This window comes from Taudactylus pleione, unplaced genomic scaffold, assembly GCF_031769625.1.
Source record: "Taudactylus pleione unplaced genomic scaffold, aTauple2 ptg001997l, whole genome shotgun sequence".
NCBI lineage: Eukaryota > Metazoa > Chordata > Amphibia > Anura > Myobatrachidae > Taudactylus > Taudactylus pleione.
The window spans coordinates 209,468-226,594 of NW_028286393.1; the positions used below are offsets into that span (position 1 = coordinate 209,468).

The window sequence follows — 17,127 nt, forward strand, 5'->3', positions numbered from 1 at the left end:
CCCTCCTAGTGCCTAACCCCAACCGCCCCCCGGTAAGTGCCTAACCATAACCATCCCTCCTAGTGCCTAACCCCAACCCCCCTGGTAAGTGCCTAACCATAACCATCCCTCCTAGTGCCCAACCATAACCATCCCTCCCCTCCTAGTGCCTAACCCCAACCCCCCCAGTAAGTGCCTAACCATAACCATCCCTCCTAGTGCCTAACCCCAACCCCCCCCCCCAGTAAGTGCCTAACCATAACCATCCCTCCTAGTGCCTAACCCCAACCGCCCCCCGGTAAGTGCCTAACCATAACCATCCCTCCTAGTGCCTAACCCCAACCCCACCGGTAAGTGCCTACCCATAACCATCCCTCCTAGTACCTAACCCCAAACCCCCCGGTAAGTGCCTAACCATAACATCCCTCCTAGTGCCTAACCCCAACCGCCCCCCGGTAAGTGCCTAACCATAACCATCCCTCCTAGTGCCTAACCCCAACCCCACCGGTAAGTGCCTAACCATAACCATCCCTCCTAGTGCCTAACCCCAACCCCCCCGGTAAGTGCCTAATCATAACCATCCCTCCTAGTGCCTAACCCCAACCGCCCCACCATAACCATCCCTCCTAGTGCCTAACCCCAACCCCCCTGGTAGGGGCCTAACCATAACCATCCCTCCTAGTGCCTAACCCCAACCCCCCCCAGTAAGTGCCTAACCATAACCATCCCTCCCCTCCTAGTGCCTAACCCCAACCCCCCCAGTAAGTGCCTAACCATATCCATCCCTTCTAGTGCCTAACCCCAGCCCCCCCCAGTAAGTGCCTAACCATAACCATCCCTCCTAGTGCCTAACCCCAACCCCCCCGGTAAGTGCCTAACCATAACCATCCCTCCTAGTACCTAACCCCAACCCCCCCGGTAAGTGCCTAACCATAACCATCCCTCCTAGTGCCTAACCCCAACCCCCCAGTAAGTGCCTAACCATAACCATCCCTCCTAGTGCCTAACCCCAACCGCCCCCCGGTAAGTGCCTAACCATAACCATCCCTCCTAGTGCCTAACCCCAACCCCCCTGGTAAGTGCCTAACCATAACCATCCCTCCTAGTGCCTAACCATAACCATCATCCCTCCCCTCCTAGTGCCTAACCCCAACCCCCCAGTAAGTGCCTAACCATAACCATCCTTCCTAGTGCCTAACCCCAACCCACCCCTCCCCTCCAAGTGCCTAACCATAACCATCCCTCCTAGTGCCTAACCCCAACTCCCCAGGAAAGTGCATAACCATAACCATCCCTCCCCTCCTAGTGCCTAACCCCAACTCCCCGGTAAGTGCCTAACCATAACCATCCCTCCTAGTGCCTAACCCCAACCCCCCCTCCAAGTGCATAACCATAACCATCCCTCCTAGTGCCTAACCCCAACCCCCCCTCCAAGTGCCTAACCATAACCATCCCTCCTAGTGCCTAACCCCAACCCCCCCGGTAATTGCCTAACCATAACCATCCCAACTAGTGCCTAACCCCAACCCCCCCGGTAAGTGCCTAACCATAACCATCCCTCCCCTCCTAGTGCCTTACCCCAACTCCCTGGTAAGTGCATAACCATAACCGTGCCTAACCCCAACCCCCCCCGGTAAGTGCCAGCTTAAGCCTTCGGTAAGTGCCTAACCTGTTCCTAATCCTAACATTGCAATGTCGACCTTTTGTCCTGGTCTACCTATTGACTGTACCATTTGGTGTCTATTTAGACATGGTCTAGCTTTTTAGTGTAGATCTATTGATTGGAACCCATCAATCATAGCAGATCCCTGACCACCATTTGGGAATGGCGCAAAATGTAGTCAGACAATGGCTGTGCTCAATCGCTAGGTCTGGGTCAAGCAGGTGGATGAGCCCATCTCTGGCCACTATCGGAAACAGACACATGTAATACTGCAGTGCGTTGGAGCGTGCCATGACACGTAAGTCATCACTGGACACCTCCTAGAGCCTGACACTCTGCTTTAATGATGGGTCGGAAGATGGCACTATAAGAGTCTAATCTGGTCGTGCTTTTCTCAACCCTTACCTTAGATATCCAAAACAGGCCATGCTTTAAGGATTTCTTAACCATGCAAATATGAGTTGATATCACAGAGAAAGTCTTAAAAACATGACCTGTTAAATTGAAGGTTGAGACACCAGGTGCTATGTGGTCAGTAATTTCCATACAGCAGATACATCTTCTTTCCTTTTCAGAGGCCCCTGAAATGATTTCAATATTCTGCTTTATTTTGTAAAATGCTCTTATGTGGTTATGGTCTTCTTAATTCATAGACCGATCATGTCAGCGATCCAGGAAGAGCCGGCTGTCCACAAGGTGAAGATCCAGCAGACGTACTGGGTGAAGGACACCAGTGAGGAGAAGATGTTGGAGATGGGAGCAATCTGCGCAGGTAAAGTGGTGGAACAGGTGGAATACTACGACACAGACCTCTATGACCTTGCCGTCCATGAAACCTGGCTCAGTAGGACGGGGAAAAAGTGGCAGCTGATTGTCGGCAAAGGTGTCCAGGAGATGCCAGATGCTTCCATCAAAAAGGGCCACAATTCTCAGAATAAGATCCTGAAGACCAGACGTCAGGAAATGCAGAAAGTTAGTTCAGCAGACGAGAAACCATGCAATAGTACAACCACATCGAACTCTGCCAGAAAAATCCAACCACAAGCACCCATGGCCGATCTGAAAGGAAATGCGGATCTTGCTGATGGAGAAGGCACTTCGAGGAGCGCCCTGACCTGTTACGCCCTAGTAGGAGAAAAAGAAATCATTGCCTATCTCTCCCACATCTTACCCATCACAAGCAAGACAGACCGCACAGAGATGGGGGATGTTTTACAAGTGGCCGGGATCCAAAGGTACGCCAGTGTCAGCAACAGCACACAGGAGACCTATATACTCAGGGACAGCTACACCGTTCAGGTAAAAGCAGATGAGACCTCCGCCAAGAAATCTGCAGTGATCTCTGTTGACGTGGCGATAGAGAACGTGACGCAAGGATTTCAGAGACTCGAACAGTTGGCAAACGAACTAGACCTCCAACTTCAAAGCATTTGAATTAAAAAAGGCACTTAAATAAAAAAAAGTGGGGACAGCAGTGACCTTTGAACTCAGACTATTGCCATTGATTTTACCATAGCACCGAATAAAACTAGCAATGAAAGGGATCTCGGATCCGAAACTTACATCCAATCAGGAGCAGTGGCTGTAAGCTGGCAGACGTCCAGCAGTGTGATGATGTCACAGGGGTGCACTGCGCATGCTCCTGCCAGTACATGGGCTGGTCACACTCAGGAATACACCTTGCTGCCCAGACGTCGGATAACTTATTACATGTAATCAGGGGACTATGCGGCTGTCACACAGTGAGACACTAGCCTATATACAGTGTTTCTCATTGTCGGCAAGGTTTGGAGCTTACAGCACTTTAAACAACAATTCAAATGAAAGTTTACTCAATCACCATCGTTACACATTATTGGAGTTGTGCATTATTTGCAATGTTATACGCTACCCCAACAGCACGGGCCCAAAACTCAAAGCTCAGTATTAGTTTTCCAGAAACAACCTCTAGAAATTGCACTAATGGGGTGTTAAATATATTGGGGCGTAGCCAGAGCTCTTTGGGCCCCATAATAACTTTTTGAAATTATTCTAGAGTAGGGGTGGGCAATAAGCAGCCCATCCGTGTTCTAGAGAGACCCTTCTCTCCCCATTGGGGCATGAAATGAGCAACCTAAGTAGTGCCATAGTTAATTGTATGCCCCATAGTAATGCTCTAGTTCATTTTGTGTCCCATAGTAGTGCCCTAGTTCACATTCTACCCACAGCGCCTCCACTTCATATTATGACACATTGTAATATCCCCAGTTCACATTATGCCACATTGTATTGCTGCCAGAACACATTACACCATACGGTGTCCCCAGTACAAATTATGCCACATTGAATTGCCCCCAATTCATATTATGCCACTCTGTACTTCCCCCAGTTCATTTTATGCCAATCTTAGTGCCCCAGTTCATATTGTGCCACATAGTAGTGCCCACAGTACTTAAGCCACACTATAGTACCCTCCAGCCCATATTATGCCACATTTCATTGCCCCCATTTCAGATTATGCCACATTAAAGTGCCCGGAGTCATTTTATACCACACTATAGTGCCTCCAGTTCATATTGTGCCCCCATTACAGTTCCCCAGTTCATATTATGTATCAGTAAAGTGCCCTCCAGTTCATATTGTACCACAATACATTGCCCCCAGTTCTGATTATGCCACATAAAAGTGCTCTTGGTAATTTTATGCCCCAAATTGTGCCACATTACAGTGCCCCAGTACACTAAAACATGCGTTACCTTTGCATTATAACATTCACTTCACACACCGCTCACTGAAAATGGAATGTCACCCCATTAGGCAACCGCGCCCTACACAGAAGCCTGGTAACAGATTATATCCCATTGAGCTTACTGACCACACAACAGTGCTGGGCTCACGGATTAGCTCCGCGGTGATGGGGAAACAGGAGCAGGTGAGATGGATCATATCACTGTGGAGCGTTACTGAGAGGGAGAGACCCCCACCCTCTATGAGTGACACCACATTATCAGGCTAGACAATGGGCCAGACCCCAATGCTTAGCAAGGAATACCAGGAACTTGGTAGACCACTATATGACCTAGGTCAGGGGCTCCGTAACCCCCTGGGCCCCGTAGCGACTGCTCCCACTATAGCTACGCCCATGGGTGTGGCTTATTTTCGCAGGGGGAGTCAACTACACAACCTACAGGTGTTTTGCCTTTGTTATTACGGAACTTTTAAATCCCGCAGCCGCATTGTAAAACTTTTCACCGAATAGATCATTTTTGGGCGCAGTGTGTACAGTAATCTGCTTTTCTGATATGTGGGGGGTTTCGTTTAAATCGTGATTAGTTATAACAAGAGATTTAATATAATTTTGTTCAACAGAAACTATACCAAAATTTGAACTAATATACAAGTTGTACACAAACCTGGCGTCTGCCAACTCGCCACGCGGCGGCAGGTTCCAGCCAACACGCGGCTTATGTAATAAAATATCCTTTGTTTTCAAGCTAATTAAAATATTTTGTGTAAAAGCAAAACAGCATCTATAAACGTGGTTTATTAGCAAAGCAAAGTCTCTAGTATAATCCCCTGTGAATAAAGTGTATATAACAGGGCCAGCCCTTATATATTAGCTTCTACACCGCCATATAAACATTTACACATTATACACACACTGGTTTTCTTTATTTGTAGTTAAGTAACAACGCTTAGTAAAGAGTTAACATATTAAACAAACAGAAGTACTCCTATGTCAAAGAGCCGAAACAAGGTCAAGTAATCGCGAAGTTTCATGGTGAATTGACGCTATTCCATAGAAATATATACGGGGCCAATTTCCTTTTAGGTCATAAAAGGCGCCATTGAAATCCTCAGCTCTTTGAGTTACATTGGGTGACCAGACACAAGCGGCACTGAGCTTTTCCCATTCACTTCAATGGGATTTCCTATGTTTGAAATCCCCATTGGAAAGAATGGGCTATTGATATGCAACCATGCGCTACAAAGGGCCACTGACTGTGACTTGGGCTGAGAGAGGGTCCCCATTACCCTGTCAGCCAATCACAGAAGTCCTTGTGTCGAACAGTTACATTTGGCTTAATGGGGTTTTACCTGACATCGTGTTACAAAGACAGAAAACCGTCCCGTTATATAACACCAATGAATAAAGAGAAACTTCATGTTATGATAAAGTGGTAAACGGGGGTTTTGGGGGAGGGGGAGTCTTAAAAGGTTCTCATTTTTTGCCGCTGTGCAACTGCATTTCCCAGAATGCATTGCTGCAAGCTATTCGGCACATTTTCTCCTCGATAGCCAACGCCATAGCCACACACCCTTCACCCATTATAGTCTTTATACTTACCTGTCCGTTGTCTCCAGAGTGCTGCCTGTAGCGCTGGTCCGGCGTTGCAGAGCAGCACATATCACTGGAAAAAATGGCAGCGCGCATTTTCCCGGTGGCTCGTGCCTTCGCAGTACTGTTGCCCCTGGGAAACCGGCGCAGGCAACATTTTCCCGGAGACCCACGCATACGCAGTATATTTTGCCACTTAGCCAGAATCTACTGCACCCGCGGCATCGCCGGAAAGCGGATGGGGATCGCACTCAGTCTGCACACGGGACCCCTCCTCTCTTACAACGCCCCCTGCATAGCCGACAGGCAACAATATGGCATCTCATCACTCTCTGGTAACGCCACGCCGAAACCGGGCAGCGAGGAAATGTGGAATAAAAGTTTGCACCATAAATATCATTCCTGTATTAATCTAGGACCTAAATCAGCAGCAACAACGTAATTAGGATTATTATATTGTATGTTTACAGTATTTTATTGGTTTGTTTTGATGTAACCTGGCCTTAAGGCCATTCCTCCCCCTTTTTATTTTTTTTCTTTCTTACTGATTGTAATTGTTTATTTTCTTTAATTGTATATTTTGATAACAAAATCAATAAAAATTTAATATTGAAAGGAAAAAAAAAACAAACATAAAAAAACTGTAAATAGGGCCAAACACTATGTTCATATAACGCACTAGTCTATAAATAAAATGACATATAAACACTGTATGTATGTATGTATGTATGTATGTATATCTCCCAAACACGCAATTGTTTTTGTTCCAAGACTAAAATAAATAAATCGTCTCATCTCCAAACGTTTGACAATAGGAAATGAATCTGTTCCGAGTTGTGACTGTGGTCCGGTCTCTGTGTTAATCTCCGGTGATTGTCTCAGCGAGGATTACACAGAACATAACTAAAACCAATGGACATGTAATGCTCGCTGGAGACCAGATCATACAGGCGGCAGATTAGGGACTTTAAAACCAATATAATAAAAAAAAAAAAAAAAAAAAATAATTGTAAAGGAAAAAAAAATAATAAGTAATTCCCATTTTCTATCCAAATTTCTGCGGTTTTAGATATATGGCTGCAATGTTCACCCCAGGTGTAAGTGGTAAACGAGCTCAAGCAGATTTGTGAAGTGTGTCTCTCCGACTGGCAGTGACTGCTGGGAGTTATAGTCCCACAGCATCAGAGGGCTCAGTTGTCATCGAAAAAGTGCCCAGTTTGGCCCAGACAAGAAAAAAGGAAACCACGGCATTAGTACAATACTTTTACCCTCACAAAATACTAACCAGCCAGGGTGCCAGTAACAGGCCAGGCATCAAGGATAAGCTGATTTGTCAATCTGCCAACAATTTCTACTTTAGGGCTCATTCCAATAAAGGTTCAGGAAAAATAATCATAAAAACCAGAGCGTGCTTTAGTGGCGCATTTTAATGTATATTTTTCCACATACTTTTATTAATACCGCAACACATCTTTAATCACTGCGACCAATTAGACTCACTAACAATTAAGCTCCCAAAACTACTGGACGTAGTCCACGCCTATGGTTTACTAACAGCGATTTCCTAGTTCTGCTATACCCAGGGGCCGATACAGTATGTAGAAACGCCAAATAAAGGTGACTTTACAACGCAAGTTACGCCACATGGTAGTATGCTAAACCACCATTGAGCATGACTCTCTGATGGCGGATAAATCACGGGGTACATAGTTATATGAGCTATGATACTATTAGATATTATATAAACAACTTTTATTTTGTAATGTTTATATGAAAACAAATACATTTATTTACAATGTGACTTGTTACATAAAATGTTCCGGACACTGAAAACTGCTATCCCTGCTGAATAAAATCATAACAGACCTTCTATTTTTATTATCACTTTTATTTTATTACACATACTCCTGAGAAAGCCGTATTTAGGTACAGGCGGTCAGGAGACACCAGAAAACCTCTTGTGATTGGCTGTTCTCGAATGCACCAGTGACACCGATTGGAGTGGTCTCCATAGCTCCATTGCTGGGCGTTACACAGTGGTGCTAGAAATTTCACGAACCCTTTATAATTCTCTGAATTTCTCTGACATGATCATAATAATAATAATAATAATAATAATAATAATAATATGTATACGGGGACAACAACAAATCAAATAACACAAAAAAAATATAATTATTCATTTATTGGTACAAATGATAAAGAATTAGATTTCTTTGACAGAAAAAAAAAAAGCATCAGTTAACTTAAAGATATTTAGCGTTATTTCAGGAGCTGGCTAGGCAACATTATAACTGGCGCAAAGACCAAGGACACTGCAGAGATACCATACGACACAGGCCTGATGATATATGATGCGTTACGCAAACATTAGCATATATGCCAGATTAATGTTAACTTTATTTCAGCAGTGACCCTACACATTATATATAAATATTATATATACACACACACACACACACTATGTATGTATGTATATATATTATATATACACATACATACATGCATACAGACACGCACGCACACGCACATATATATATATATATATATACACACACACACACACACACACACACATATACATATACACATACATATACATACACACCCATATACACACACACGTGTCTTTTTCCACTCGAGTGTCGGCAGTTTTGTAATGAATCAGCTGAGCCCGTCATCACCGGCCCTCTCCGTGTGCTGAATCCATCGCATCACTGACTGGGGAGACAGATGGGTAATTAGGAGAGACACTGTCATATGGGATATTGGGTGAATTCGTCACGGCTTAGAGGAAGTGAAATCCGTCTGGCAGTGTTCACGAGGTGCCCGCGTCAATTTAAAGCGATATCTAGCGACTCTGCTCATTTACATATCTGCAATAACAGCTTACCCAGGGAGCGGCAAATATTACATAATGAGATGACGACCGGCTCACCAAGAGTCGGAATATCTTCCCGGCGCTCACAACATTCAGCCTCATGTCATGGGGCCATTATTTTATTTTATTTACATTCAAATTTAGTTAACTGCATAATAAATATAGTCTTATTTACAAATATATAACGATAAAGTTTCTACAAAAGATACATTTTATCTGGAGAGACTACAACAGATTGGAGGGAATTATATATTTTTTTTTGGGGGGGGGGCCTTCTAAGTAACAGGCACCTGACGGAGCAATTTAATTGTTACTCGTATCTGGCTCGAATGTCGCAGGTGCCCACACAACCGCTCACAGCTTCCTGGGATGGCGAGCAGGAAAGAAAAATAAAAAGTCTGGCTTTTGGACGACCAAATGGCACTTTTTGCATTGCGCCAATTAGTTTAGAAGGGTTTAGCCGCTTTGTGTGGTGCACCAGGTGCTTTTGGCCGTGAAAAGTGCGATAATTAATGGGCGCCCAGAACAATTGATTTGCCCTGTTGGAAAACCAATTCATTATTGCCAACCAAAAAGAACAATGTGGGTAAAATAATGAGACCTATACAAATGTACAGCAATTAGTATATATCAGCACTTATGGTAGTATGTTATTTTACAATTTACAGGTGGCGCCAGCATCCATCGTTACATTGGTGCCCAAAACGTAGAATGACTGTTGCTCTATGGGGGAATTCAATGCAACACCACAATGTTTAAAACTATTTTTCCTGCGTACCCCTATGGAACGCAAGGGGAGATTTGTGATGTCAGTGGCCTAATTGAACCCTCCTTCCGACCAACTCGACAATACTTTGAAAACAACGCCTGGAATTTACAGGAAACCTCGCTGTAAATAAGGGCGCTTCCCACGGGGAGTTGTACAAATAATATCAACTTGAAAAGTTTATTTTTCAATAATGGAAAAATTATTTGATTATTTTTGAAAGCCTGATGTCACATACATCCGTAGATGAGAAATTGGAGCCGTGTCCCCTGACATGATTTGTTCCATCTAGGATTGTATACAAAATACTCATCTGGCTCCTGCAGAAGACCTGTGACTTTAGCCTTACAGCACTCAGAGCAAATATAGGCCCTCATTCAGAGCCGTACGCTCTGAGCAGAGCGCACGCTCTGAATGAGGGCCGCCCTCCATGAAAATGGAGCGTCCACCTGGACGCTCGTATAGCTGTGGGTCACCACCCACAGCCTATACGAGCGTGCATTTTGATGGCCGCGATGGTCGTGACCATCACGACCATCGAAACTGCGAGCCGGAGCCTGCGGTTGAGGTTTTCAACCGCAAGCTCCGGAGTGATTTTGGCTCTATCAGAGCCAAAATCACTCCCACTGACATCACTAGTGATGTCAGTGGGCCGGCTACTGACGGGAGGCGTTCCCGTGGGAATGCCTCGGTCAGGGAGGCACGCCCCCAGCACGCCCACCAAAGGGGGCGTGCTGTCAGTCAACATCGACAGCACGCCCCCTTTGATCAGACACGAGCGAAGGACTTTCCTTCGCTCGTCGCGTCTGGCGCATGCGCACGACGGAGCTCCCTCCGTCGTGCGCATGCTCAGTGCATAACATCGACCCACTTGCGAGCGGACAGCCGCTCGCGAGTGGGTCTGAATCAGGCCCATAATGCGCTATTGCCTTTCTAAACACCACATATACTGCAAACCTGTAACTGCTCATGTATACACAACTTACACTTCTTGCTAATTATCAAACCACAAAATGAGGCTTCCAAAGCCCTCACCAGACGCAAGGAGCTTCGTACAACTCACCCATCAGGTCTCATTCTCAGCATTCCTCCCGGAGAGTTTTGATGTGACAACACAAACACAACAATCTCTCATAACCCACATAAGTCGCCTGACATACTTCAGAGCTCAACATCCCAATAAGTGAGTGAAACCTTGTAGGAATGCCGCCAAGCAGAACTGCTGGGTACGGTCTTCAAAGAATTGTGGAAAAAGAATTGTGAGTGTAACTAAAGTTGCAGTTATGTATAAACGACCATTATTCATTACTTAATTAAAGGAGTTTTGCCATAATGCCCAAAATCACTTTCAGCGGGGGTGATTCAACCGACTGGGATGTTGATCCAGGAGCTATTCAACTCTAGTCCGAATATAATCACTTAAATCAGAGAATGCCGGTTCTCACGACTAAAGGGGGGTGTTTAGTGGCGAGAACCAGCATTTTCCGACTAAAATGCCGGCCGCGAGGCTGTTAGCGCCGCGCTAAGCCGGACAGCACCCTCCCAGCACTATCAACAGCGCGCTTTGCTGAATCGCCCCAGTGAGTGAAACCAGTTGTAGCGAAACGCATCTCATTCTGGGTTCTGGCCACCTCTCTCATGTGGTCCAGTTTCAGGGAGACAGTCAGACTCTCCTGGGAGCCTGAGATATCACCCATTGTTTTAGAAGTCTGAGATTCCAGGAGAGTCAGCTGGAAAGGCCAAAAAATGTCACCAGGAGTATTCACAAAACCATTAATGACATTTTACTGACGACAAGGGCCTTAAACGTGGCACCAAATTCAATATAGCTTGTAATGAATAGGTCTTAGTGCAGACGTACATTACTAGCAAAATATAGGAAACATTTCCATGGTTACGTATGTGCAATAAGTCCTGGGGTTTATCTCCTGCCATTTAACTTCATGACTGACACTAATATACACATTCATGACGGAAAAAAAAATAAAAATAAAATCGAACATCGTAATTGTTCTTACCCGGCTCTGCTCAAAAGTGACAATACCTTTAGAGGACAAGTTATAATCCGTGTTTGTGACCGCACTCCGAACGTTGCCCTATAAATGATACACAAAAAGCGCACAATGACCTAAAGGTCAGAATCCAGCTGTGGCAACAGAATGACATCACCGTGAACCGCGCCAGATCACTGAATAATGACGGATGTGTCGGAATGTCAGGCTGTCACCCTGAATGTATTAATTAGAGAACGGTATCGCTGACAGCATGGCGCTGGGCCCAGACTAATAGTCAGCATAATGAGAAACTGAGCCCTAAAGACAGAAAACCTGACAGTCTATTCCAAGTGTAATCTTCTGTAACAGCGCACACCGTTCAGGGAGACCTCGCCCAGGAGGAGCGACGCAATGATACAGAGCATGCAGACCCGCTAGGCGACACCTGGAACGCTTGTTCACAGCAGCGTAAATCCATAATACAGAGGCTCCCAAACGCCACCATTACAGTCCACGTTTTAAGGATATCCATGCGTGAGTGCAGATGACTTAAGGTGACCTCAATCAATTTGATTTTACCATCTGGACAAAAGCATGGCTATCCTTAAAACTTGGATCGGTAATGGCGGATATTGGGAACCTCTGCCACAATGTTCTGTCACTCCTCTGCACCAGGCTGTCATTTTGGGGGAAGGGGCTTATGCAAACAGTGTAAATTACCCTTTAATAAAAGGGTTCACGCAAAAATATTTTGGCCTGGATGTGATCCGGGCAGATAGAATTATAGCATATGCTGTTGGGTTACAGCAGGTGCACGTTACAGACGCATGCTCATATAATAAGCTATTTATTCCATGTGTAACAAACGCGTTCATTATTTATTAGTCGGCAATTAAACTACAAAAAAAAAAAAAAAACGCTCTAATAGAGCAGAAACAATTCTCGTAGTCCCACTTATGCAAATAATAATAATACGTTTGCTGAGAGACGTCACAAATCATCATCTGTGCTCAATCAACAAAGAAAGAAATCCCCAATCAGTTTTGGCGGCGTGTCTGCAAACAGCCAATCGCAAGAGGTTGGGATAACTGCGGACTCGCTCTCCTTGCAGAACACGACCATTCGTTTACATCCAGCTGACAGGAGATTGGCTGACCGGTTCCCGATTGGCGTTTCCCTCCGCTGTTACAGGTGAGGCGAATCCTGGGTGAAGACGAAGCCGCTACAGAAATTAAATAGTTTTTTTCCAGGCAAAATTCAGTCGGAGTCAGCACAAAAAAAAAAAAAAAAGTAAAAAACTTTGTTTGCCCAGCTATGCTCCCTGTTTTATAAGGCCTTGAAGAAGCCATGAAAGGCGAGGGGGATCTCGCTGTACATTATACTATCTGCCCGGAGCTCACGGTATTACAACAGCACGCCGTACGTTGCTCTGCAACCGCCAATCGGTGAATGCAGCTTCAGTGTTTGGGTATAAGTGGCATCAATAGAATCAGATACAGAGAAAAAAATATGTCAGGCTAATAGTGGTTTTGTATGTGTTACGCAAACTGCCGCACAGCACATGTGGTTCCTCAGTGCCAAACCGCCGGATTTACTATCTGCACCACAAACACAGGGCCTGAGTCAGACCTGGACGCTATTTGCGGCCGCTCGCTGGCTAAAAGGGGCCGGCCATTTAAATCATGTGCTTGCACTGCGTCACGTAAAGCCGCCCAGTAAGTAATAGCGAGCGGCCGCACTATGAGCTCGCACCTGTATAAAGACGCCCCTTTGCCACTTGCAACACACATCATCTCCGGCAGTTGTAGAATTGATCGGGAACATCGAAAGCCATCAGAGCTGCTCGTAGCGCTTGTGGTAGCCTTTTCCCACCCCAACATTGCAAGCAGTTCAGGCTAAAATACAACCCAGTCACGTGTGTAATGACGCTACTTTGCTAATTCTGCACACCCATTAAACGCCGTTCTGACAGTCGGGCAAACCTGCGTTCGCACATCCACACCCCCGTTTACAAACACCTTCCCCTGTTACCACCCACAAACGGCACTGTCACTCAAAATAGCAGCCCGACTGCGGGCTATGGACGAGCACTTTCCCATTGCAATGACTGGTTTGCGCACGCGTATTGAGACACATACACAGATTGCGAAAAATCGCACAATGCGAGCGAGCGCAGCATAGCGTCCGGGTCTGAATCAGGCCCACAGTACGTACCATGAAGAGGTTCCCAAAACTTGTCCTGTTACATGAAGACCAGAAACTCTTCTCCAGTGTATTTTAAATAAATAAAATTGCCTATAGTAAAAATGTTACTTAATGTCTAACACCAGCCAGCGACGGATAGTGAGACGTGCGGTTATTTCTTCCTGTTTATCTGTTGCTGTGACGATTATCTATCTGCTCAGTGATTTCTATTTCACAAGCCGATCTCAGGTGAGGAAGAGTCAGGTGCTGAGTCACTGGCTGAGCTGTCACCCCCACCAGGGGCTCTTATCCTAGGGGTCACCAGCCCAGTTACCTGCTGCATACACTACACATTTTATCTTGTGTTCTATGGCGGACTGCGATAGTCTGATATATAGGAGAACACCTCTTGATGTGAGTGTGCTGTATGCCGAGAGATCCGTACACCAGTAATACTACACAGATTCAATTATGCACAATGTTCTGTCAATATTACAGTCGGTGTACCATGACGGCGTGAAACTGTGATCCAAAATCCATGACCCCCGAGTGCTCATATATAAGTGAATAATGATATTTGGTTTCTCTAAAGCATGAAACATTTCACAGCACAATCATTACTGGTTATTGCAGCTATCGCTTGATCATAAGAGACATTCCTGGTGACTATTATTGAAGCGCTAGCTCTTTGGGCCCATAGTCAATCTCACTGTCCAAATGACACCCCTATATTCTAAATCGGAGCTACAGATTAGAAAGATTCTTAAAACGGTACAGATACTGGGCCAATAGTGTCCCCCCCATGGTGCATTTGTTACTTGAAGTCTGTAAATACAAATCAAGACATAAGCTCCACCTCTAAATAGTGCAAGCCACACCCACAATCCACACAAACCCCTTCCCAAATATATCCTCTTGCGGTGAGGTCCGGCTCACTTTAGCAAAGGCCCCTTCCCCTATTAGGATGAGGGTATGAGGACTGTCCCACTGAAATCAGGACATTTTGGAGGCATCGCCCCCATTTTGTCGAGGTGCCTGGGGACTCTGAGGCTGACAGATATGCTCAGAGGCAGCTAATGGGTCATTACTAAGTAGGGCAACATCTTCATTATCTTTTTCTGTCGGAAATCATTGAGCTGGTGCTAGAACTACATCGTACACCGGGCGAAAATGCGGCTTTGCACACAGAAGCCTTTTATACAAGAACGCCACCATTATTTTCATCACTGCAATACCTGCGCTGTTACCGCCATCTGAGGCGTTGTCCGCGCTTACCACGGTTATGGCTAGGGCTAATGCTGTGCTAGCCACACCTACTTTTGCTGGTCCCCACCTACATGAGGCCACTTCTAGATTCCCCCCCCCCCTCCCAGGGTGGCTTTAAAGTTCCCCATCTGCCAATGTGCATGGGGGGAGGGGGAGGGGGAGGAGCATTGACAGCCAATCAGTGGAGCTGAAAGGGGACCGCATAGTGCGGTTCAGTTAGACCCATCCGGAACCCCAACGCAACATGACGGTGTGTGGCCAGCCTAGACCATCGCAATCAGACAGAATGGAAAACCAAACGGTGGATGGAGCCCCTCAGCCATGTCTGCCATTCACTAAGCACGAACAAGTCCTGGTTATTTTAGGACAGGCTGCGTGAACCACATAACTTTATACTCGTGTTGTTAGAGCTGGGAAAATGGCTCCTGAAGCGCTTTGGTAACGTCTTAGTTTCCAAGTAAATTGTCAGCCTGCGCTCTTGTGCATTTCCCAGCTCCGGGACGTTCCTCCGCACGGACTGGGTGAGGTGTCCACTTTAAGCTGATACATGTTGCATTAAGCAAAGGTGGGGGGGGGGGGGTACATTTTAATGACAGCAAATCATTACTTTGAACATCTTTGATTTAATGGCATTTTCCGTCAGCTTCGCACCCTCGGGGGGCAAGCGAGCAGCTTTCTTCCTTTTAACATTTGCCTACGAGAAGCCCAGAGGCGTTTGGCCCCTGAGCAGCAGATGTACCAGCCATTGTGTAGAAGTTCTCCTCCTGACAGAGGAAACACAAGTTTTCCCAATACTCCCACGTTTCCATCTTAGCCGTGAGCGGATTCCCTGTTGTCAAGGAAACGGTAGCACTATGCAGGATGCCGAATATCTGAGCGTCTCTCTCTGCATTGCTGAGGCTGCGGGCACATGCTGCGGGCACAGATCAGCTCGGGGTAACACCGTCCTTTATTACCAATGACGCTCAATCCCAGAGGTTCCTTATTTTACAACATTGTAGCTCCAATGAACTTTTACTTAGTTCTCTTCTAGTACGTCGGGAGGAACCGGTCCCTGTGTCCAAAAGTTTCTCTCAAGGAGAATTTATAGCAAAACCTTCTTTTTTTATTGCAATTCCTTTCTTACAAATTATACTGGATTTAGTACGTTTTACGGCGGCTTCAAAAGCGTAGAGTAGAGGCTGCTCTAGGACACACAGCGGCTCACAAACAGGTGAATGCAAGTCGATAAGGCGAGCGTATTTGTACTCTGCGCAGCTAAGCGTGCGTATGAAACAGCTGCATCTCAGGGGCATAACCGGGTGGTAACGAGTCACTCTCTGCCCGCTGTAGTGGAGTAATCAAATCTTTTATTTATTAACAGCAATTTATATAGCGCACACAAATTGCTTAAGGGGCTCATCCACTAGCAGATTGTAATCGTACAGTTGGTCCTCTACCCCTGCAGTGCCTACACTGACCGATATATGTCATTCAGTGCAGGCACCCTCCCTTATCCCTGAACGTGGTCAATCTGTCATTATCAGCATGTCCATGCGATGATTGATATCGGAAACAACCTGTGGGAGCGCGACATCGCTGGTCGTTTGACATTTTCATACCCGATTTGTGAACGATTAATGAGCAACTGAACGATAACGTTATCGCTCATTTTAATCAGCAAGTGGATACCTGCCTTTAGTCCCTGCCCCAGCGAAGCTTACAATCTATTTTCCCCATCACACAAATTTTTGTCACAATCCATATAAGCTACCAGTATGTTTTGTAGATTTGGAGGAAACAACAGCACCCAGAGGAAACCCCGCAAACACCGGGGAGAACATACAGGGGAGAAGTCTAATGTTTTCGCTCCCTCCAGAGGTGGCGAGCAGACATGTGCGAAAAGTCAGTGGTTTGGGCGCCCTAACCAGAATTGTAAACCGTCTATATGGGAGCAACATGGTCGATAAATCATGGGCCCCCCAAAAACAATTGCATATCGACTTCGATCTCCTGTCACTTTAGACAGTAGACGGGGGCGTGATAAAACAATCGAAGTACCATCACAAACTCCACACAGATAGGTCCGTGCTACCA

General features: G+C 45.8%; 2 protein-coding genes across 2 annotated transcripts in view; one reads left to right on the forward strand and one right to left on the reverse strand.

The window, feature by feature from the left end:
* Positions 1 to 17,127, reverse strand: part of RALGPS1 (Ral GEF with PH domain and SH3 binding motif 1) — a gene marked incomplete at its 3' end in the record, with an annotated part of 253,237 nt that overhangs the window by 202,405 nt on the left and 33,705 nt on the right. The window lies entirely within an intron of this gene.
* On the forward strand, positions 2,276 to 3,208 carry LOC148435775 (uncharacterized). Its single transcript, XM_088465577.1, has one exon. The coding sequence runs from the start codon at positions 2,276 to 2,278 to the stop codon at positions 3,074 to 3,076; it is 801 nt and encodes a 266-aa protein (XP_088321703.1). The 3' UTR covers positions 3,077 to 3,208.